Below are 24,997 nucleotides of genomic sequence, written 5' to 3' on the forward strand. Positions count from 1 at the left end.
CAGTAAGACCCGAGATTTGAAAAACCTTAAATATTTACTGATTTTTTATTCCTTTATTTTACCTGGTTGGTAAATTGAGAAGATACTCTAGTTTATTGTAGCAATTTAAATGAATTACCTTGCGAAAGACTGGAACAGCTGCATCATTACTGTAAAAGTTAGAGATTTTTTAAATCCCTGCATAAATATTTAGGGATTTCATGAAATCCCAGGTTTCTGACTGTAACACATAGAGCCTGCTGAGTAGTGTCTGCATGCCTATGCGTCTGCTGTGCTTGATCTTTTCCTGGCTGTTTAATGTTTTCAGTTTTACATAACAATGCTGGATGAAGGTGCTTTTATGATGAATACATTTCTCTTTTCCTAGTTAATCTAAAATAATAAATAAAATAGTGTTTTCCTATCTTCACTATCTTCTTTTATAACTATTATTCTTTTTTTATATATTTCATGATATAAATCTTTTTGAGCCACATACAGTAGTACCAAAAAGCAGGGCCTCCTTGTGCAGGAGAATTCAGCATAATCTAGGCTCTGAAAGGATAATGTCATTTTCTGTAACATGTTCAGTACTAAATGAGTCATTTTGCATAGATACACAGTATTTACAGGACATACAATACATTTAAAACTGTATATATTTGCTGTCTGTATTGTATCCCTATAAATTTGCCATGTACTATGTCTATTTCTGTCCTCTGGTGCCCTGTTTCAATCAATCCAAAAGTAAAATACAGTTTATTATTCAGACATGTTCTATTAATTATAAAAAGCTTTCTATTGTGGGTGTAATGTTACAGACTTTTTAAAATGCTTTCAGAAGTCTAAGCTTTCCACTCTTTTTCTCAAGTCATATAAATCTAATTATTTAGCATACAACATAGTTGCCTCTTGTTTTTCAGATCTAGATAGTAACACATTGTGAAGCCAGTTGGCCTCACACTGGATTTTGGAGCAAAAAGATCATTTGCAACAGTCCAGACGTAACATGTTTCTAGAGGGCAAAGAAATGAAAGCCAGAATCTTTAATGCTTTTGTAGAGAGAATTCACTCTTCAGGACCCAGATCTGGAACTGGCTTGATTTGTTTTGGACAATATTTTAAACTAATTAAAGACAGATATTTTCAGTGCAAAAGATAATTGTCCTATGATCATTGTCCTAAGTCTACATTATTATCAATACGTGTCATTTTTAGTATAGTGCAAATTGCTTCTTTGATATAACCTTGAACTTGAACTTTATTGCCATATGTAACCAGTACATATATTGGTACAATGGAATTCTTACAGAAAGTCTCTTGATGGTTAAAAAAGTGTAAAAACACATAGTATGTACGTGTTTTTACACAGTATCTTGTATCTTGTACAGTATCTTGATGCATAGTGCAGACAATGCATCAAGAACATATACAAACAGTAGACAATGTACAAGTAAACAAGTAAACAGTTTGAATGTAAACAATGCAGACATGTAAACAGTGACTGCGGATGTGCAATAAATAAGAAATCATAATGAGGTAGATGGTGTAGGTGTGGTATGAGGGGCATGGCCAAATGTGTTCGCCAATCGCACTGCTTGTGGGTAGAAGCTATTGAAGAAACTAGTGGTAAGTGTCCATATGCTCTTGTATTTCTCACCTAAGAAACAACCAGTCATTCTGTAAAGCGGTTTGAGAAGCCACCTTTAAAGGCGCTATATAAAATAAAGTTTAATATCATTGTTCATTATAATACTTTGGTTTCTTTCAAGAAATGTCTGAATCCTTGAATACCAATAGTTGATAACAACTATCAATTAAGTACCAAATGGGCTCCATGTGCTGAACGGTCTCTTTTGGTTCATAACTGTTCTTATGTTCTTAACATACTTAAATATTTGTGTTTTTAGTCTTTTGCAACAGAGCTAAGTGCATCCAAAATCCATGCCTTCACCTGTATCACAGCTTGTGCAGTTGTATGGTTCTCCATCGTTGCATTCTTTGCAGGTGTGGTGGCACTTGTGGCACTGGCCATTGAATGGATATTTCCCTTTTGGGCAGGAAATTAAACAGTGTCCACCATCAAAATACCTGAGGAAAGATTCAAACTCATGAGTTATCTCAGTCAAAAGTCAAAAAGCTTAAATTTCTCATTCATAGAACTGTAGCTCTCATGGATGCCAACCGATTCCAACATTTGCCCATTTTGAAGCTTGACTTTAGTCCCAAAATCACGACAAAAAACAATTAACTCCATTAGTTTGATTTCAATAATGGAATGCAGTCTTCACTGATGGGGAAGTACCATGTCACTGACCATTTCTGAGCTAATATGTGATTCTGTCATGTTTCACTGGTCCTCCCTTCTTTGTTTAGAAACTGATTATGCCTCTTTTAGGCTTACTGCTGATATAGAAATTGAGCTTTCCCTGGCTTTCACTTTTAATTAAGTGGATTGCTGTGGTTTAACATGGCTTTCATTTATTGATTCTGCTTTCAGATTATAATTTGGATTTGAATCTCTGCACCCTGATAGAATTGCATAAGAGCTAGATTCTTTCCCCTCTCTTGATTTAGAATCAGTTACTCTCTGAGTAGCAAGTAGTAGATTTTCTATGTGAAACGTTAGCAAACTCTCGTGAAGAGTTTGAGTGAACCTCCACTTCTTGAAGTTAGATGCTCAAAAGAGGCACTAACTAGCTTGTAGTTGTTTTGAATGTTCTTGACTCAAGAACCTTAGCCCAGCTTCTCGGAAACCTATGCCCTCGCTGTCAGATGACATTGATGTTTGATGAAACCTCATGTTTGAAATGTTTTGAAGGTGGCTTTTTTCATTTCTGTAACTGTGCTCACATTCAGTCACATCTCTATCTGTATCATGAATCTAATACAATTAAAGCTAATGCATGCTTTTGTCTTTTGCCGGTGCTTGCCGGTAAAACATACTCTCAGCTATAAATGAGGAAGAGCAAACCAAAGTGATGTGGCAGGGTGTCATTGGATTGGTCTTACATATTGGATGAAAAAAGATCAGTGATGTGACATTTCCCCAACGGTCATGACTGCATTCCTTTCCAGGGATGCAGGACTATGAATTCAAGCATTCTTGAATCAAAGCTTTGTGAAGTGGGTAAATCAATAAAGCTTTACTGAAATTTAAACATAAAATGACTACCCAAAAGGTTACTTGGCTAGTACAGTAAATGTTAAGGCTGAAGTTGTCCCTACTGTCAGGGAACCTACCTTGTTTTAGTACAACTAATGCAGTTGTCTTTATCTGGCCCTGCACATTTGTAACAAGTGGCGTCACACAAATGACATTTTCCTTGGTCATCTAGGTACTGACCTGGCAAACAGAAAAATGAAAACATATATCTCTCTTCTGCATTAAAATACCTTACCTGTAACATGTTAATATGTACTAACAGTCCACAACATTAGTTTAGATTATTGCTAAATTATGTTAGGAATAATTCACAGAATGTTTACCTTCAACCCGCATTGTTCATAAATTTTAAAAAAGCAAGATAAAATGTACAATTTTTAATAAACAAAACAAAAAAATACAAGAAGTAAGAAATTAAAAAAACGGCTTTGCTTGGGATATCAGTTTGATACAACAATTGCTTTTCTATTTTACTGCATAGGAATGGTCAAAAAGAAAGACTTGAAGAAACTATTTATTTCACTCTAATCCCTAGCCAAGTGTTAAACGTGGTAATTGAGGAATGAATGCCTGACTCACGAGACCAGACAAAAAACTTTCATTCTTTTCCAACTTCAGAAATATGGCAAGCAAAAGTTCATCCTGGAAAATGGAAATCTGCCCTTCATGTCAGAATCAATAGATTCAGTATAACGCAAGACAGACCTTTGCAGGAAAATGTCATGCTCTGGTTCCACTTCAAACTCAATAGCAGTGATTTTCAAGGAAAGGCAGTTCATTGACATGCAACTGTCAAATTTATCAAATCACTCTTAGCACCTATTTGTATTTCTCTATAACAATGAAAGGTCTGGAATATGTAAAACATCCTGTCCAAAGGAGAAAAAAATGTCTGTCCCATGATTCCCTGTTCTGAGCCAATCAAATAAGCATATCATTTTCAATTCTCAAACATAGAGTGTGAGTAGTTTTATAACTGTACTTAACCATACTGTTCTTTTTAAACATGTTGCTCCAATATTTTGCTAAGCTGCATTAATTACTGCTATGGAATTTACTTTACAACTGACTGCATGTTGAAATTACCTATAAGTGAATTGTAGATTCTTTAATAAACCATTACAGTTAGAAATTGCATAATTCCATAACTTGTGAGTATCTTCCTGCTAGCACACAAACACAAAATGCTTTACTTTCTAATCCTGTGCCTGTCCAACCCAGGTGTAACTACAACAAGAGGAGACCCTATTGCAGTGGGACTAGTGTATTTCTTCAGAGGTGCTGACATATTGAATTTTTGTCTTAAATGACAGGAATTCAGTACATAATGTCAATGCATCAAAAAAACATATTATTCAAAAATAAGCTAAAGACATTTGAAGAATTGCATAAATCTTGGAAGCCTAAAGCATGACTGATGAATGAAAGTTGCTATTCTATGAATTGTAACTGAGATGTAGTGAGTACCCTTTGGAACCACTGTAGAAAAGACATATACAATGAACATCTTCTTCACTCTTTTGGTGTGAATTTTTTTGACAAGAAAAGTACAGTGTACTACCTTTAAGCTGCATGACATTATATGCACTATAACATACAAGACCTCCCTCAGAGTGCAAAGAAAATAACATCTCTCTAATGTATTCCAAAGATGAAAAAACATGTGTATTTTAAAATCTTCACATGCAGTGGTCTTGCAAGTCCCTTCCTGTGGTGTTCCATTTTGGAAACTTCCATTATGATGCATACACGTTTTTTAAACTTGATATTGTATTTAAAATCTAAATGCTCAAACTTAAAACTTCTAAGTGTAAGATAAACAGTTAACCTCAGCAAATATTTAAAACAAAAACTAAAATATGTTCACTACATAAGTACTCAGACCCGTGAGCTCAATATTTGGTTGAAGCATCTTTAGCAACAATGAAGGCCTTTAGAGTAACTCTCTACCAACTTTGCACACTGGCTTGGTGCAATTTTTCACAGTACAGCTTCTAGTGCTTTGGACCATCACTCTGCTGAAAAGTGAATTTTCACCCATTTTAAGACTTTGGCAGATGAAATAGGTTTTCGTCTAATATTTGCCTGTACTTTGCTTTATTGATTTTCCCTTCAATCTTGACAAGGTTTCTAGTTCCTGCTGAGGAGAAGCATCACCAAGGCATAGTGCTATCACCACCATGCTTAACTGTAAGGATTGTGTTGACTGGGTGATGCACTGTGTTAGTTTTTGTGCCAGATGAAACAGTTTGCAATTTTACCAAAAAGTTACAGTTTGGCTTTGTCTGATCACAAAACCTATCGCCATGTTTGCAGTGTCACTTAAATACTTTGTTAAAAGCTACATGAAGTATTTTACATAGGTTTGCCACTCTGCTGCACAGGCCAGCTTTCCGAAGTGAGCAGTGAAACCTTTCTCCCCAGCCACTGAAAATCATTATAAGTAGTCACTGGTGTCACAGTATTATTCCTCATCAGTTATTCCTGTCCAGCTGCTCTATTTGGCGGGACAGTCCGATCACATATAACCGCAATACATTTCGATAGGTATTATCAGGGAAATGGCAATCTTCTTTTAAAGGAGGTGCACTGACATTTTATTGAACAGCAAGGTGAATTCTTTATACTGATTAACATTTGAATCACAGTCTGTCTCCAGTGAATTAGAAACGAAACAAGTTGTATAACTGCAATGCATGCTTTGCACCAGGTTGAGGATGCTGTCTTCTGGGATTCTGTCCTATTACTCTACTAAGTGCCAGATGCCATCCTAGCACAAGTCTAGCAACTAGGGGATCCATGACATAACTGTCACATTCTTATCTTCAAAAAGAAAGTCATTTTATAAGAGCAGTATGAGGACGTGTATAGTCCTGCTGGAATGTTGTCTCATCACAGTGAGCCCACAGGAAGGATTCCAGGCGAAAACGCAGGGCTTGATCAAATGTTGTGCCATATAGTCAGATTGCCATCAATGACAGGTTAGAATTGCTCGCTGATTTTTTATTCCAGCCCTGAACATCTGAATGTTTTGAAAGGCATTGATCTCTTCTTCAGCAGGACATATTGTGTTTCTGTGTTTTTCTTCCTTGATAACCTGCAGCCTTATCAGGACAAATCAACTCTTCAGCTGTGCTCAAACAATTCTCACTTTAATGTACTTATGAAACAAAGTGAATCATGGTCAATCATGATCATGCTTGTTTCACCTTGTAAAGGTGTCTATTTTATCTTTGTAACATTGCACATATTAATAAACCTATCTTCCAAAGTGATGCAAAAAAAAATCTAAAACATGATTGTGTCTTTTCCAGACTGAATTATTGCAGTATTTATCACTCGTTAGTGTCTCCTTGCACTTGCTCACCTTTAAAAGCTTGAAATACATTGAATAGAACAGACCCCTGACTACATCAGTGAGCTGTCATTCCCTATACAGATCCAAATGATATAGTGCTTTTTAGACTATGGATTTATTTAATTTTCCAGTACAAGGCTTCAAACCCAACTGACTTTGCTCTCTATTCTTCTTTTCCAAAACTGGAACGATCCCTTAGTCAATATCTTACAAGTCAGTGAGTCTTACAGCTACTGTTATATTTTTATTAATTGCTCCATGATGTATATTCTAAAATAAATTATAATTGACCTGTTTCTTTTGTTTAAATGTTTTATTGTAAAGCACCTTGAAATACAGTAATTCTGATATTAAGCTAAAAATATGTAATCAATATCCAGAATCCATATACTTTATTTTTCTGAAAACGTGGAAGTAAAAATAATGATTTCTTTTGAAGCCCTCTTTATATTTCTTTCTCTATAACATGTATCTATATTTATATTGTTCAGATTTAAACATTTGCATTTAATTTCTGCTGTGATACAGAATTAATTGAATGGGAGACCTTGTAGATTACACCAAATATCCAGGCACTGATTCTCATTATTTATTGTGTTTTGAACATTCATTAAAACAGAATATTAACAACTATATAACAAAGCCAAACTTTAACAATTTTATCAAGCCATTAAAATTTTTACTTTCAACATTTTATTTTAAGTGCTGAAGAAATCAGGGAACAACAAAAGAGAACATCATATAATTTTATATAAATAATATTAGAAACAACCCCAAAAATAATGAATTGTGAGTCATAATCTGGTCAAAGTTCTAAGGAATATATATAAATTGTGTAATGTTTCTAGGAGTAAATGATTAATGACTAATGAGTTGGCAAATAGAAATAGAAATCTTGGTAACGGAAGTAACCGAAAAAATGTTTTATTTAGTATCTGGAGGTAGATAAGAGAAATGACTGGCTAATTTTGAGTTGTGACTTCCCTATGTATGATAGCTAAGTTAAGTACATCTGTGAAATCAAATTTTAAAATGTCCGTGTATGGTTTCCTGAAAAATGTCATTCCTATTTTTACTCAGAGACATTTACAGTATAAACATTGGACTGTCCTTTCACGACTCTGAAGTTATTTAATATGAGTCATCACTGGATCCAGTGTAGACAAGGCTATGGGTATATAAAATTGGTAGTTATCAACCTGCATTTTTTTTTGTTTTACAGTGGCATGTGAAATTGTCCACAGCTTTTTACATTCACAACAACATTTTTGCAGAGGATCATCAAACCTTCTGAACAAAAGGTGGATTTTTTCTTGTAATAGTACTGTAGCTCTCATTCTGTTGTGCTATAGTGCCAGAATTATTTGTGCATGCATCTTCTCAGGAGCTGAATATGCAACAGAACAGATACTGCTAAGCCGAGGTTGGTTTACCATTATGAAAATATTAGTGGACTCTCAAGACAAATGTTTCAAGGAATATTTTGTTATAAAATTAAAATTAAAAAGTAACATTACATGGCATTATGATATCATAATTTAATTGCTTCCTTCAAACATGTTTTTAGACATTTATAATTCAAACGCACTAAGTGAGCTGGAATTAAAAAAAACAACAAAAAAGCAGTAGGTTACTGTGAACATCCTTTATGATGTTTCCATGCAGCTCACTGAACTATGCAGGCCCACAGAAACACAGCATTGTTTCTCTTATAGTACAATAATTGGCCTTTATACTAGAGATGTGAAAATGGTGCCAGAACAGAATAAACTCAAACAGGCGTTTTTGTTAAAGGAAAACCTAAACAATATAGCATCTGTTTTGCAGACAACAGACAGCCATACGGTGGGGCACTGCAGTAGTCAGATCAGAACAGAAAAACAAAGATTTGTTTGCTAGGACCACCTAAGACTTCATTTGTTATGAATCTGAAGTTCTGTATTGCAGTTCACTGAGATTGAGAGATAAAAATATTAAAGAAATAACTTTTCAATCAAATGTCAAAGTAGTTTTGAAAATAATTTGTTCACCCACCCTTTCATACTGACTGACAAGGATTTTTGTCATGGCAACTGCTCAGAAATTGTTGAAGTTAACCTTTGAGATTTTGTTTCGAGAATATGTTCTTACATATTGTTTTATAACAAACTCTAGAATAAAAGTCTTTAATTTGGGGCAGATTTAAACTTTAGCATTGTAAATTAACTTGCATAAAAAGATGAAATAACTGCTGTCTTGCTTTCAAGACATTCAGTTCAAATATGAAACACAATTATTCAAGAAAAAATTTAATGAAGAAAATGTCTGGCACAAAAGGTCTTTAAAAGATTATTTACTCAGAGATAATTGTACTATGTTCACCGGACCTAATTGTGAAAGGGCGTTATGAGACAAAAAGCCTTCTCGTAATTAGGTCAGGTGAACACAGTTCAGTAAAAAATTTACAATGTTATGTTCTTGCACATGAAGAAAAAGTAAAAGCAAAGTGATGGAATACTACGCATGAACAACAGATACAATTATTGTTTTGTAAATTTTACTGTTGATGTTTTTCCACTGTATGGTAAATAAGTAACCTTCAAAAGGTTACTGAGAAACACACAGTATATGGGTTCATACATACTTCTTATTGAATTATAATAGGAAGTAGTTTAATGTAATTTATCATGAATATCTCACATTTTCTCTGTCTTTATGTGGCAAATTTCCTGATGCCTTTTATCACTGATTTTTTTTTTGTTCAAAAGCTATCCCTCATTTAAAGCAGTGGGTCCTTTGAGACCCTCTTTGTGGATATGTTTGCAAAGTTCCCCCAAGATAAACAATGGCATTTAAAAAGGCTTTAGAGTAGAGTAGTATAAGAACATAAAAAGGTTACATACAATATGTGTGGAGGCCATTTTGCCCATCTGGCTCATTTGGTAGTTCACTGCTAATTGATTCAAGGATCTCGTCTCCTTCTTTCTTGAAATATGCCAGGCTATGGGCTTTGATAAAATGGCTGGTTAGCTTGCTCCATACTCCTACACATTGCTGGGTAAATAAGCAAAAAGTAAATAAGTGTTCTTGTTTCTAAATGTACTTCCAAGTGCCCTTTTCAATGAACTTAGGCTGTAGAAAGGAATTTCCCTCTGAAAAGGATACTGAACATCATAAGGTTTGCAGAAAGACAAGGTAGAAGTACACTAGCAACAAAACAGTAGCAACTCAGCGATCTGTTGTGAAGGCTAATACAGTAAACTATGCAGTAAAAAACCCTTGGAATCTACAGGTAATGTGCAAATTGTACAAAATTAGCGATGTGAAATATGCCACAAAGGGAGAAGGCACTTATATACTGTAAATGTTATACTCCATAGATGGTAACAAACTGAATGACCTTCATGCTTTAAAGCCATCCAAGAAAATAACAGTACCAGTCAGACAGCTCTGATTATCATTTGAGAAAGGGAACATAAGAAGAGGTCAATGTATCTGTGTAGTAGCAGACAGCAGACATTTTAAATTAAATCTTGGCACATCATCTTAGGAACTAAAGGAAAATTTCTGGATACAAACAAAGGGCCATATAAATAAAACATTTAGTACCATGATGAGATTAAATCAGTACGGAAAAAAATTAGATGAAAATAAATACAGGAATCCCCAGAGGTAGTTCAAATGCTGTTTTAAAAAATGTGAGGTAACCAGAGGAGAGAAGGACTAGTTTTTTTATTTGAATGTAGCCTAAAATATTTCAAGAGAACACAAAAGCAACAGGCATGTGGCAAACTGTAGAAAACATGCAGTACCTACACACCCTTTCCAAAGTAACATTATGTGGCCTAACAGCCTGATAATAAGTAAAGGTTTATTCCATGCTGAAAAGAGAAGAAAAGAAACACAATGTTTCAGCTGTGGAGCCTTCTTTGGGTGTGAAGAAAGCATGTTTCTTTTCTTCTCTTTTCAGCATGGAAAAAACCTTTACTTGTTCCTTTGAAGCTTAGGTATGCTGACACAGCTACCTACTTGAACTACTTCAGCCTGAAATAATGACACATTAAGTCAGAATTTATTTTACCTTAATTTACACATTGTAATACACAACCTCCAAGTGAAAAACAAATGCTCAACAACAAATAAATACCTATAAATATAGATAAGTGTTAGATAAGTGTATGCACTGCTGAGTTAGCACTTGTGGAAACACGCTTGCAATTACAGACATAATTCTGTTGGGACAGGTCTGCGCTCATGTAGCACATCTAGGTTGGGCGATGTTTGCCCATTCTTCCTTACTGAACTGGTAAATCACAAATTGTGACGCGACAGTTGATGGGGTGTAACCTTCAAGTCATTTCACAGATTTTTAATTGGATTGAAGCCATGTGTATTTGCTTCACACATTTCCCCTTCTATCCTGACCAGTGCCCCAGTCCCTGCTGCAGAGAAACCCACAAGTCCTTTAAAGTTTGCCTTTGGATTCTTGGTAGCCTCTGTGATCAGTCTCAGGTGCATTACTTTGGAAAGGGTGTGTAGACTTTCTATAGACATTGTGTCTAACATACTGACATAGCTTAAACATTTTACACTAATATAGCTAACACTTAATGTTTGTTCTGAAATGATGTGAAATGCCCTCAATGAAATCCAGAAAAAAAGTCTAATCTTTTAAGGTCAGAATTTGACTCCTAAAGAAGGATTTGCAAAATTTTACCATTACCAACTCTTCACTTTATTGTAATTACTTCATCTTCACTGCTCTGCCTGCAAGAAGAAACTAATAATTACTAATAACTAATAGAACATTTGTTCTTCACATTACAACCAGACTCTTCCTGTTTGCTCAAAAAAGTAAATTCAAGTTTAAGAAAGTTTACACATGCAAAAACTCAAGAAATATAATAACATTAGTAGGTTCCTTTTTAGAAATACAGCTTTTATTTTAGGTCTTTATTATTAAAAGTATTCATACCACTTTCATTTTACAATGGGTACTATCAAACTACTATTTAGACATACGGAGCTTTGTATACACTAATATTCTACACAGAACTGTAATATCAGTTCATGAAAACTACAATAAAATGAAATTAATATTCATTTAATTTAAAAAATAAGAAACAACAGTGATTTTTGGCCATGATCAATTACAACTGGACTCAAATATCTTACAAGTAAGGACTCTGAGCATTTTACAAATGTACAATATTTCTCAGTAAACATAAAATACTAAATAATGATATTATTCTCTAAAGTAAATTATGATTTTATATATTTATACATTTTCTGTTTAATATTAGTTATTTGAATGTATTTGCACAGAATCTTTACAAACTATAACATTTTAATTCTGAATACATAATATTAAAGAAAATTGTATAAAATATGAGGCAGCAATATAATAAAACAGTACATCTCTGGAACTCAGATAAAACATGTTCTAATAAAAGAGTTATAAAAGAACACTTCCAATATCCTTTTTCTTTAAAAAAAATCCCCTTTCTTTATAAATAAGAGCATGGCATCTAATACTTTAAAAATACTCTTTTGTGTAGTGTTCTCTAGAATCATTCCTCGCCCAAACAGAATATGCGCAAAGCCATTTTCTGAAAACATTTTCATAAACAGAAAGTGCAAGCCCAATCACTGACAAAACGGTGGACATCACAAATACTGTCATTACTATAAGGGTCTGGAGGCTTTTGAGAATGAAACTAGATAACAAAGCATAAAATAATGTTGTCTTGTCTGGAAAACATCTGAAATTACACAGGTGAATACCTGCAAAGCAGCCATGTACTGTACCATACCTACAAAATAAGTGTTCTTTAAAAAAAATAATGAAAAGTCCAAGTGGTAAGTGCATGAGGTAATGACTAAGCAACAGTTTATTTCACTAAAAGAAACTGATTAGCACCTGTCAATATTTGCTAATGCCCAATGGTAGAGGTGTATCCCCTGTGGACAAGCTTATCTGTAGTTTATTATTCAATTTAGAACACAATACAAAGACAAAGAAAATCACTGCCAAACTTTATCCTACTGTCACAGAACCTCACCAGACTTTAAGCAATCAATTAAATGTGTTTGACAACATGTGTGACATTCCAGACGATACTGTAATTTCTTGAGGGTGTTGATTAACATTGCAGATCTCACTGTTTTGTTTTCTGAGTTGAGTTTCTTTAAGTGAGATCAGAGTATTATATGAATAAAACACCAGGCACCTCATTGTAAGGGAATTTAGGCAAATCACCAATTTTGCTTATTAACCATATAGGTTTTAGCAAACATGCAACTAATAACATAGCTCTAGATGATATGGTACACATACAAACATTAGTCCTCTTACCAGTTTACAGGTTATGATGCAACTTTCCAATATCTCTTTTTGCATAAACAGGGGGAAATTGTCGTTTAGGAAAAGTTCAGTTAACCTTTTTTTACACTGAATGTCAGTCAGAGGGATCCAAAATCCTGACAGGTAATTTTGCCAAATGGGCACTTCACATTATTAAACTTTCTTCTCTTTCCCAAGAATGGTACATGTGAGTGTGAACACATCTAGACATATTTTATTGCTTTTGCAAACTGTAGCAAAATAATTAAAATATATCTGTCTTTTATCAAACATGTGTGCTTTTAATGGTATCCAGAAAACCTGAAATAAACCTAGTTATTTAATGATTTGTTAGAATAGGATAATGAATTGTTAGAGTAGTGTATTGTATTTTTCATTGCTTGGACAGAATTTCTTAAACAATAATTTACCATTTAGGAATTAGCAATGGATGTGATTTAATGAAAGTGAATTATTTGCCTATTGTTTGAAAAGAAAACTTCTATTTAACTCTCAAATGTCTTGATAGTTAAGTAATTGACTTTCACTTATGGAACAAAGACAGAGATACCGAACCAGTCTGGAAGATGCCTTTCACAGGAGTTTCACCTGGTGCAATGGCCATCTTATTGTGAAGAATTGCACAATGCATTGGTTTTCATGTGACAGGAATGAAACTATCACTTCCATTTATTATTGTAAATGTGCATTAACCTCTCAGCCTGTCCCTTTTCCACATGTCTATGCAAACAGTAATACCTACTCAATGACAACATGTCTTTGCAGTAGGCCATAATACAGATATTTGAAGTATAACTGTAGAGAAAAAACACCCAAAATGGGTAAAATACGTGTATGGATGTTATGGAGAAGAGATGTAAGGATCAATTAACTTTTGTAAAAGCAAACACTTGTCTAGGTAAGTTGACATAATTATGCTATGATCATCTTATTAGATATCTATTAATACAACAAAGTTTTGACTTGAGAAAAAAAGTATTATTCACATTAATTAAAGTGGTTTTTGTATTAAACCACTATGCAGTACAGGGGACAGACGTCTTGAGGTAAGTGGGGTGCATTAATCAACATTATTAGACACTTCACAATAATTGGCCAGCTCAGATAATGAACATTTACATTTTGATCATAAAATCTGTACAGTATACAATTTTCCCATGTCATACCAAATGGTATATATGACACACATAAGAAAGTATTAAAACAGAGCTTATCAGAGGGACAGTATAGCTCAAAGTACTCTGATTGGTAAACATGCAAGAAACAATTCATAGAGACAGCATCAGAATTCCATTCTTAAAAATGATGGAGAAACATTTTTGCTATTTGCGATGATAAGGAGGGTTTTTAAGAACGCTTACTACTTGATTCATGTTTGTGTGAACATCTTTCAAGGAATAATAGCCAGGTTGTCATAATGCATAGAACACAAGCTGTGTTTGACAGTGCCTTAGCCTTTGATCAGTCTGAATTTCTGCATTTCAAGTTACGAAGGATATTTAATGTAAATATGTAATATTAAATTACAAATCACAAAAAATAATTACTCCTTTAGCAGAAACAATGGTTTCTAATTTACATGCAAGGATTTCAAATGGAAACCAATCTTTACATCAAACATTCATACTTCAACTGCATTGCTTGGAAAGTTACAGACACTGTTCAATATTTTATTGTGGAAATGATGGCAAATGAAAGAAATGCTCACCTTGAACTGGCCTCCATTCAATATACACTTACTGCAAGCGTAATTCCACTTGACCATCTTTCACACTTATAAGCATGCTTTCATATTTATGTACCAAAAGTTGTGGATATCTTTCAGTCACACTTATGATAAATGTAGTAGCAAACACAAACAAGAGACTGTTCTTCCTCTGAGGAATGGACCCAAATGAACTATGAATTGTACTTTGAATGTAAAAAGAAATTTGGCATCAATGCTTTGGTCACAAAATACCAACATGTTCATTGTTATAATTCTGGACACTAACCCTGAAAACACGTCCGAGTGAAGGAAGGTAGGTGTGTTGTAGTTGTTCTGTCATTTTGAGTTCTGACACAGTTCGTCCATTCCCTTATAAAAAGCAGGGAGGCGGATTTAATATAAATTATCACTAAAAATGCATACAGAAGTACTGAAACGCTATGGAAGTCCATTCACCCTTTTAGTGAACATGTTCTACAACACAACTGCTGAAGGACTTTTCTCTGGCAGAGATTATTCTTTTTCACTAGGACACAGAAGCTTCCTTCGGCCCATGATTCTTCATTTGCTTTCCAGAGATCAGGCAAGAGAGACAGGGGAATCGGAGAAGGGAGGTGCAGTGGGATTTGATTTGTCAGACAGGCAGAGAAGTTGGAGGAAACCAGGGCAGGCGACAGCAAAAGGTTTTGATCCATCACAATAATGGTTGGCAACAGGAAGGAATATTGTGGTCCAGCAGGAAGTGATTGGAATCCATTATTGGAAGGGAAAAACATGTGAAAAAACAACAATTAGAAACAACGCATTTTTGATCAGGTCACACTTTTCAATAAGTGGATTGCTGCATGAATATGAGCAAGTACCAAAACAAAATTCACTGGAATGGAAAATGTGGAAACATGCATTTACTTCCTCATGTGTCTCGTATTAGAAAGTGTTCCTATGAACTGCTACAAGAAAGTAAGAATAATAGATATGAAAATGAAAACTGGTGAACAACAATTTGAGTAAATCATTTTGTTTGAGAAGACAGTATTTTCATCACAATTATTTCCAAAACAATAGTTTCTTAATATCACACTTTTTTTCTCTCATCTTAAGACCCTTAAGTTCTGAACAGTTTTTGTACCTTTATTTCCGATTTGCAGAACTTACAAGTTATATAAAAACCTCAGCTTGTCAGTAGCAAATCATAAATGCAGTACATGCTGGTGACTTCTTTGTCAAAGATCTGCTACATCTAATGAAAACTCACCAAGTACTGGAGGGTTTATAATCTTAAATGTTTATAATCTTAAAATGTAAGAAAAATCACACTACATTAACATTTAGATAAAGCTGAAGTTAATTGGTCATAATGAGGTAAATGTCTTCAACAAGACATTTTCAGTTTTAGAAATAGAAATAATACCTTGTGCATTTTGGCTAGGACCCATTTTATTAACATTTACAATTGAATTGGAATAAAAAATAATAATCTGAACAATAACAATAGGGTTCTAGAAAATATGTTCACTGGCCAATCTATCAGAAAATATAGGTGTTAAAAGGGCATTTAAGGCCATAGGCAAAATATCAAGCATACCATAATTTTGCATGGTGCAGTCATTCATGATGATAAGTGAACATCTGATGGCGAATAAACAAGATTATAATCTTACTACCTTAGAGTAAATTTTGATTTTGGCCTTAGTTATAGAAAACAAACTTTTTTTTATAAATGCAAGACTGTTTATTCAAAGCTGTATCCTACTCACATAAATGCATGTCATATTTTAGTAGACAAAAGTTCAAAATTCAGAAGCGACCTTACAGTGATTTAATCTGCACATTCAAAACTGTTCAAACTGTGTGTTTGACTTTTCGAAATACGTACTCACCATCTTTACAAATTGTACTGACAACACAGACACCCGACTCTAAGTTATATCCACTAACACAGCTGCTGCAATTCCTCTCCCCAGGACCAGTGCACGAATAGCAGCTTGGATCACATCTAAAAATTCAAATAATTTGAATATAGTATATGTATTGAAGTATACATCATTTAAGACATTAAAGCAAAATATCAATTTATTGCATGCAGGTGCCAAAATGTTTATGTCTCATGAACAAAAAGGTGTTGCACATGAAGCTCAGAAAACTCAAATACAAAACCAAAAACACAAACAACTTAACTGTAAGTAATTTTACATAATTTTACAGTATAACAATAAACTGTTCAAAGTTCACTTGGTCTGAGCACCAGTTACATTTCAACAATCCATGTCGAATTCTATTGAAGATGGAGAACAATATAAGAAAATCAACACAAATAAAAACAAGTTTGTAGAAAAACAAAATACATTTTACTTACTTTTTGCAAATGCTTTGAGTGTCTCCATTGTCTATTACTTGCTCTAAATAGTATCCAGGGCTACAGTTTGACACACACCTCCATTCTTCCATGTAATAATTTTCAGCACACTTTGTGCAAGCCTCTGAGCCTGTGCCTAAGGGAGACATAAAATATAATAGCAAGGGTACAATGAATAAGCACACAAAAGTAAGCAGATTTCTGTCATTCAGAAAATCTAATGGTGTTCATTTAGGATTTAAAATTTCTATCTCAAGTTTCATCTTACCCCAACTCCAAGCCATTACTTTCTCCTTTAAACAAACAAGCCTGACAGATTTTTGGTTGACATCTAAGAATGAAACTAAATTAGGACAAAAGAAGACTGACTGCCTTGAGAGCTCTTTAAATGGGATCCAAAGCATCCATCATCAAAATTTATATCCATTTAATTTTGTACTTCCTATAACAAGAAGTACTGTATTAGTTCTGTGTGGTCTGCAGGTACTGTACCACAGCCAGGTTCAACAGCTGCACACAGCTGGGCGCTGAATTAACAATGCCTCAGGGCGGTACTGCAGTGACTCAGAATGCAATCTGTTAGCTCCCTCACAAGCAGAACGTGTGATTACCTGCACAGGTAGCACAAGCCCGATGACAGGGCTCACACTCCTTTCTGTGGCCATTGTAGTAGCTTCCAAGATCACAGCTCACTACACACTTATTGCCTTGTAAACTGGAAATAAGAAAACAGAAAAGTATTATTTCAAACACTGTATTGCAATTCATTTCAGATTTCAAAACACTTTATAGATTCGCAAAGAATAATTAATATGAGAAGTAGCTGCAGACTAAAGTCACATCCTTCTAAAAGACAATTGTGTTGTTAATGGTAGAAATGTAGAATGTAGAAATGCAAAATCAACCTTTCTTAACGTATTTTATTAGTCTGGAATCTTGGCTTCTACTCACAATTCTAGTGCTAAAAGAATAAACATTCTGTCTGTGTATTTCAGTATATTAAAAAATATAAAGTCAATAAAAAAGGTCTCTGTGCCAACAGCAGTGATAGAAGAATCATTTTGTTGTCCACAGCAATAATGATTTGGGTTGAGGTGCCGATAAATATTTGAAAAAAATAAAAGGCTGTCATCTGAAGTATCGATTTCTTCTTCCTCTTTCTGCTTCCAGAGATGTATTTTAAATTTCATTTCAGTTTCGAAGACTGTTTATACCCCTGATTATATATTTCTTGAACAGAAGGGTTAATTCGCCTGTAAGAAAATGGCAGGTTGTTTAACGTACCTCATGCCTGGTCTGCATTCTGTACATATCTGGGATGATGTGCATTTTTTACAATGCTCACTACATTTCCTGCAGTTTTTTCCATCTGTAATAAAAGTACATAATTAGATGATAGCATCAATGTAAAAGCCCTTTAAGGAGTAAACACATTAGTAGGCAAGTACATTATCTGTGAATAAAACTGAAATAGTACAATTTTCATCTCGTACATACTTCTAAAATACATAATCCACAATGTTTATTAAGACAAAGTGGTGCTATTAAGTAGCATTTAATCACAAGAGTCACAGAAAACACCTAATATTCCAAATCGAGCATCATAATTCCCTGCTTTATCAGTTTCCAATGGAGGATCAAACACAAACTGGATGAAACAGAAATGATTTTCTTCCAGTTGCTTAAGTTGCAATTTGCTATGTATAAGTGGCGTACACTGAAGTGCACAGAGCTCTTCAACAGGGATTCAGAAATGAAAGCATGGGTGTTTTCAATATGCTGGATGTTCCACAGAGCTGCAACAGTAATTCTTCAGACTCATTAAGTACTTGCCATTATCAAGGTAAAAGCTCTCAGGACAGCTAGAGACACAACTGTTGGTTTCTTCGTTCAGATAGTAGCCAGATTTGCACAAAGAACACTGGTCACTACGGCTGCCCACACAGGTCTCACACAGCGAGTAGCACTTCTTGCAGCGCTTCTTATCATCTTTGAAGAACCCCGAGGGACACTCAGAAACACATGTCCTGCAGGAAAGATACGTGGCACTCAGCAACCGAACCTATGGCATTTTTACCATGCGCTAACAAAACCATGACAAAAACACATTACAGAACATGAAGATGCCAGCTGTCTTACAGTCATAATGTACACCACTGCACTGTTGTTTCTACTGTATATCGAACGAAACACACTAGGAAACCAAATGAGTGAAAACTGAGTGTAGCTTACAGTAGCTGTTCAACAAATTTAAAAGGATTTTAAAATAGCAACTGCAGTTGAAGAAATGACTTAGTTCATGCCTTGAAAATGGGCTTTATTCTGACATTGCAAAAGTATTGATGCAAATCTGAATTTAAGCTCCATCATCAGGAGAACCTGCATGGCCATGAGAAAACTCCATACGGAAGGCACCCAGACCAAGATCAAACTTCAGACCCAAGTACTGTGAGGCAGGTCTCCAGACCTAAACCAGCAATTCCTTCCAGCAGAGTCCTTCTGATAATCTGTTTGACTGTAGTACCACTGTGCAGTATAATATTCTTAACAAGAAACAAATCTGAACAGAAGAACACTGGAATGACTGGAGATAATTTGGCCCGTCGAGCTCATTTAACTTTTCTGTAGTTCATTAATCTCAATTACACTACCCAGTCAGTACATACTCAGTTGTTACCTTTCTTATGTTCTTAAGCAATTGTAGGGTAACAACTAAAATCTCTTATAACAAGCAATAAAGTATTGGTTTGAATAAAATAATCATTAATGCAGTGAAATCAATATTTTTATCCTGCAACAGAGATCATTAATTGGAATTAATTCAAGTATTTCAAATCATAAAAAAACATTCACCAAGACAGTCAAGGGCAACAGAGATACTGACCCAGTTACACAACAGTGTAAATTAAGTTTGGAGTCACTTAAGAGAGAAAAACGTAGCTCTTCTTCATGCAGAGGACATTGACAGTCTGGAACTAACTCCAAAAAACTGTGACTAAAACTGAATCTATGTGATTCTTCAATAAACGCAGAACATTAGGCTACTAACAACATAACAAGCAAGTTGGGTTCCCTGCCTCCCCTTGTGTGGAACCTTTTTAAGTTCTTGATTAATATTACAACCTTGTGAATATCTTGCGAAATACTTTAAACTGGCATTAGTGTGCATTACTGTGACTTTCAAATACAGTAGTATGTCAGATATATTTATTTTGATGTTAGTTTATTAATTCACTGAACTTCAAATCTTTAGTAAATATAGTCCCCTGTTCATCTCAGCAGGCTTAAATATATATATAGTGAAATATAAGAATTCTTCTCATTAGGGCAATATAATGAATTTATTGTTTACGGCATGGACTGAAAAAGGAGTGGAAAAACAGAAAATACAATTTGGGCATTTGAAAGATCCTTGATATGAGCTTTTCCATTAGATTTATGGCATCCTGAACATAATGTGCAGGGGCCGCAACATTGGTTATATTTGAATACATGCTGTTGTTCATATTAAATGTACAATTGAGCATTTTCAGTTGGTTAAACTGGTTTTGTTTAAGGGATTGAGTCGACACTATTAAAATTTGTTCCAACGTAGAAATACATCATCATCCCTGGAACTGCTAACAACATCGAAATATCGTTAGTCTTCCCGCATGAAAAGTCTTTATAAGAAAATCCGCTGCCATTTCCATCGCGTCCTCCTGTTTTGTCAATACTGAAAACAACTTAAATGTCTGGGCACTTGGCTCTTTCAGAAACAAGTGCCCCCGAAAACATGATTACAAAGTAGCATGATAATTATAAATATTGTACAGCTGTGCAATAAATACAATGTCTGTGCTCATGACTGTTTTCCTTATAATTAGAGGGGTATTGTTTAATGGAACCGTTGTATAATAGAAATTGAATTGAACAAACTGAACTGATTAGGTAGATGACTCATTTATGCTGATGACTCAGTTACTGATATGAACATCTGGAGGTTAAGGACTGTATTACAATTAAAAAACCAAGCTGAAAAGCTGGCACAGTGAAGCAGGCGTAGACCTAGTGATATCTAATGACATGATTTTTCTGCACCTGTAAACATTTACTGGCATATTTATTAGACACTAAAGATATGAAAGCCTGTGTTTGATCTAATTAGGTTTTTGGCAACCAAAGTACGACTTTGATCCTAATTGAAAACAAACCAATTGCTAATACCAATTAACCTCCATGCTCCACATACAGAGAGGAAAAGAAAGAAATAGTGCTAAATAAATGTTCACCCATCACCTGGTGTCATAGCCATCATAACACAGCATAGCTGTACATTCTTTCAAAGGCTCTCAGGATTCAACATCTGCAATTATCCAGTCTTCTTTAAGGATTCTATCATAAAATTGCATTTTAATTGAAAACTACTTTTCTTACCTTGTGTTGTTTTTAAATTTCATGAAGGAATTTAAACAGTTAATGCACTGATGAGGCCCAGGTCCTTCACAACGGTTTTCACTACATTCAGGATCACAAGGTCCTAAAAGATAAAAATGTTATACTTATTTCTCAGTACAGTCTAAACTCAGAGTTCTTTTCATTATGGTGCTGCACATTTTATTAATACCCCCCAAATGAGTGTCCAGGTGTTGCATTTCCTTGTCTTCCTTTCACTACATTGTGCATCTCCAGGCACACACGTCCTAAGCAATGCAGTCAAAGGCAGTCAGGTGGGTTTGTATACTGCAAAGCTGCAGCATTTTAAGCCATAAAATGCCTTTTCATTTCATGAAGCACACGGGCCAGTGGATAAGGCAAAACCTTTAAATGGGCTAAATGGATATTATTACTACTATTATTAATAGAAGTATGATGAGTAATAATAACAACAGCAACAGTGATAATAATATTATTTGTTTTTAGTTTACTTTTGCATGTATTCTTTTCATTTATTGTATGTTATCATTGAGCAGTCACATAATGCAGTGAAAACTTCTTGTCTTACAAATACATTTTTGTTCATGTAAATTTTTTGATGAGTGGTCTCATATACATTGTAGGTCAGCATGTTATTATTTAACAGTATAACATAAGAAAATAGAGTAAAAAGGAACAGAAGATAAATATGTATAAGAATCCATCTAAGTGGGGTGCTACAATTTCATTTAATGTTTAACAATCGGATATCCAAAATTGTATACCTGCCAGATTTCACCTGCATCTCATGCTCAATTTTTGTAAGAGAAGATAATACTTCAAAATACAAATGGATTCACTTTATACTATGATTCTAAGTATGATTCCTGATACTAAGCAGTTTATAATATAAACTGAAACTAACATGAGCTTTTGCATTGTGTTGTGCATTGCATTGTGTTATGACGTTTGATATTAATAACAGCATTTTGAGGCTCTAAATACATATTTAAGCAGACAGTCATCAGTTCATTATTAGAAAGCTGCCTGATGGGTATTAGGTCAAGCTAGGACATATCCTGGTAACTAAGAAATTTCAGGGCTTGTTGTTCTGCAAAAAGAATGTTTTATGATTACTATACCTGATCACTGTTTATTTCTATTAGAAACAATTATCATAGTTTACTGGACAAAGTGTATGAATGCATGCATAATCTGGTTAGCAAATGCAGTTTTTATTAAATGAAGTATTTCTAACAAATACAAGTATAATACCATCAAATTACCTAGCAAAATAGGTACTTATGAAAACATAAGAAATCATATGATCAATTTATGAGGAATGTTCTCCACCTTCATAAGTAGGGCGAGCCATAAAATTCATTGAATGTATCTGAAGGGCAACATCAACAGATATTTACAATTTAATGTACTTATTCTTTGCCACTTAGATCTGTAACTGAGAATTAGTTCAGTTGCCTAACAAGCATTTAACTGTTTGCTCAGAATAATTGTCTGAACTCTAACTGGACTTGGACTCTAACTAGGTTCTCTGAATTTAACTTATACTGTGGATAATCTATAGAACCAATCATGTAACATTTTTGTTTGACAGCATAAAACCAAATAATATATGATAGGCTGTGTGGAACCTAAGCAGTCATGAGAGGTGATATGTGAAGAAGCAAAAAAATGTATTCTTGAAGAACATATGGTGCACAGCAAGTAGTTTTTGAGAGCTCTTCTGATTAGAAATAGTTTACAATGTTAAGTGAGATGGAATTAAGTGGGTAATATTTCATTCCATTACCTACCCAGGGATACATCTTTAAATTCTAGTTGCATTCCTCTTCTTTAGAATTACAGTTACAGTCAGAATTAAGTGATTTTAAACAATGCAATCATATTTTATCATGGCATTTTCATGTCTTTCCCTTTGTCCACATGAATGGCTATTTGTGGGAATTATTTGTAAGGATGGAGAATAAAAACTGCAAAGCAATATTGATTATTTACATAGCTCCTGGTATTTCTTAAAAAGAATACCGATGATTTTTGATATTTAGCTGATGTCTTTATCCAAGGAAACGTGCGTGAGAGAAAATCAACATACTGTAAACACAGTCTCATCTCAGACAACAGATCCCAAAATCACATACATAGCTTTCAACACAAACTTGATTTCTCATTGCAGGAGGATGATAATCAATCTGCCTTCAGTCATTAGGACAGTCCTGGCATATCAGATTGAGTCCAAGCTGACCTGTCACATAACACACACTTTTCGGTGTCATCAAGTTCAAAGATTTAAGTCACACCTACCTTTTTATAATGGATTACACTTGGATTTGAGTTGAATCTCTATGAAGAACTCCAATTTTATTAAAACTATTTTGATATTTTGCTGAGGTGCTCATATGAACATAGAAATAGACTATTTAAAGGTCTTGTTGAGGAACAGAATGTTCTATTTTTAAAATATTTCAAATTAACCATTTAATAGTGTTTCATATTTGTGGTCACTGGGAGCTGTTCACATACTGAATACCACCATCAATCATAGCAAAACACCAGGCTGAAATGAAGGATCTCAAACCTCCACAAGCAGATGCCTTCTGTTATGTTCTTGTGTTACACTAAACTTGCGGTATTTCATTACACTTACAAACCACTTAATTGTAGGTACTGTAATGTGCCTATTTTAAGGCATTTCTGAATTTTATGTAAACATTAAATGCAGTATGATCTGGCGTTATCACTTTTAAATTTGTCAGGAATTCGAGACTACACGGAAAGTAAATCTGTTAAAATGTTATGTACTGCATATCACTATGACAAAATGAACTTTAAAAAACAGGGAGGTGGCTCATTTTGCCATGTTATCTTGTTTGCTTAAAGTACAATTAATGTTTTTAGTGGACTGTTTTCAGAAAAGCTGCAGTTCATATTGTAAGGAGTATCAATAAAATGACTCACCGCTGTACTCCTCTAGAGCACAGTCTTCTTCATCCACGTCGGCTGACCGCGGCTTCTCGTGACGCAGAAAGGAGTAAGGATGAACAGAGGTGCCATAAAGAACAAGAGACCACTCCTTCAGTTTCCCTGTAATGTTGAGAAAGTCATTTTATGACTTTACAGTGAAGTGTTTACTGTAACTTTAACCTACATTAAGGTTTTGCTGAAATATCTTAAAGTTTTATCAGCTGCGGTACACACCTTATATTAAGGCTTGTTCATTTTAACCCTTCTACTGTCTTCTAAGAATTCACCATGTTTACATCTGAACAAACATAGTGATCGCAAAACTAGCTTCACAAGCTTTTCTTATTTAATAACCACAAAAAATTAGGTCAATGTTCTAATTAATTTTTAAGCAGAATGCACACATCACAATCTGATACTAAAAAAAAGAATAAAGCTAAAATTTTAAAATTACATTATGCAAACACTGACATATTCACGTTAATAAGTGTTATTTTATAAATGTTCTACTGTCGTTTGCATGTGGTCTCCAACATGGTCTGCTTGTATATAAAAAGAAAGACTTTGATTTTATAAAACAATCAAGCTGTTACACAAACTTACTAATAGTTTCTCAGTTATAACTGTAGTGCATTTTTGTCTTAGACATTTATTAATATTAAAAATATCACTGAACTTGTAATGCAAGACATTAGAAATTATTATTTATA

The 24,997-nt window shown here is 34.3% G+C and overlaps 1 protein-coding gene across 2 annotated transcripts in view; it reads right to left on the reverse strand.

The window, feature by feature from the left end:
• The window catches only part of pcsk5b (proprotein convertase subtilisin/kexin type 5b), a 140,614-nt gene that overhangs the window by 23,693 nt on the left and 91,924 nt on the right, over nt 1-24,997 (reverse strand). Inside the window, exons 14-22 of one of the 2 annotated variants that reach the window (XM_088910344.1) lie at nt 24,282-24,407; nt 21,327-21,429; nt 18,744-18,937; nt 18,195-18,279; nt 17,522-17,625; nt 16,911-17,046; nt 16,435-16,550; nt 3,223-3,325; nt 1,934-2,070 (exon numbers count right to left, since the gene is read on the reverse strand). In XM_088910344.1, the coding sequence (XP_088766470.1) occupies nt 1,934-2,070; nt 3,223-3,325; nt 16,435-16,550; nt 16,911-17,046; nt 17,522-17,625; nt 18,195-18,279; nt 18,744-18,937; nt 21,327-21,429; nt 24,282-24,407 (1,104 nt within the window). Of the gene's footprint in view, nt 1-1,933; nt 2,071-3,222; nt 3,326-11,404; nt 15,123-16,434; nt 16,551-16,910; nt 17,047-17,521; nt 17,626-18,194; nt 18,280-18,743; nt 18,938-21,326; nt 21,430-24,281; nt 24,408-24,997 lie in introns of those variants that run through there. The other variant, XM_088910345.1, reaches the window with a different exon arrangement.

This window comes from Atractosteus spatula, chromosome 3 (genome assembly GCF_055471065.1).
Source record: "Atractosteus spatula isolate fAtrSpa1 chromosome 3, fAtrSpa1.hap1, whole genome shotgun sequence".
Taxonomy (NCBI): domain Eukaryota; kingdom Metazoa; phylum Chordata; class Actinopteri; order Semionotiformes; family Lepisosteidae; genus Atractosteus; species Atractosteus spatula.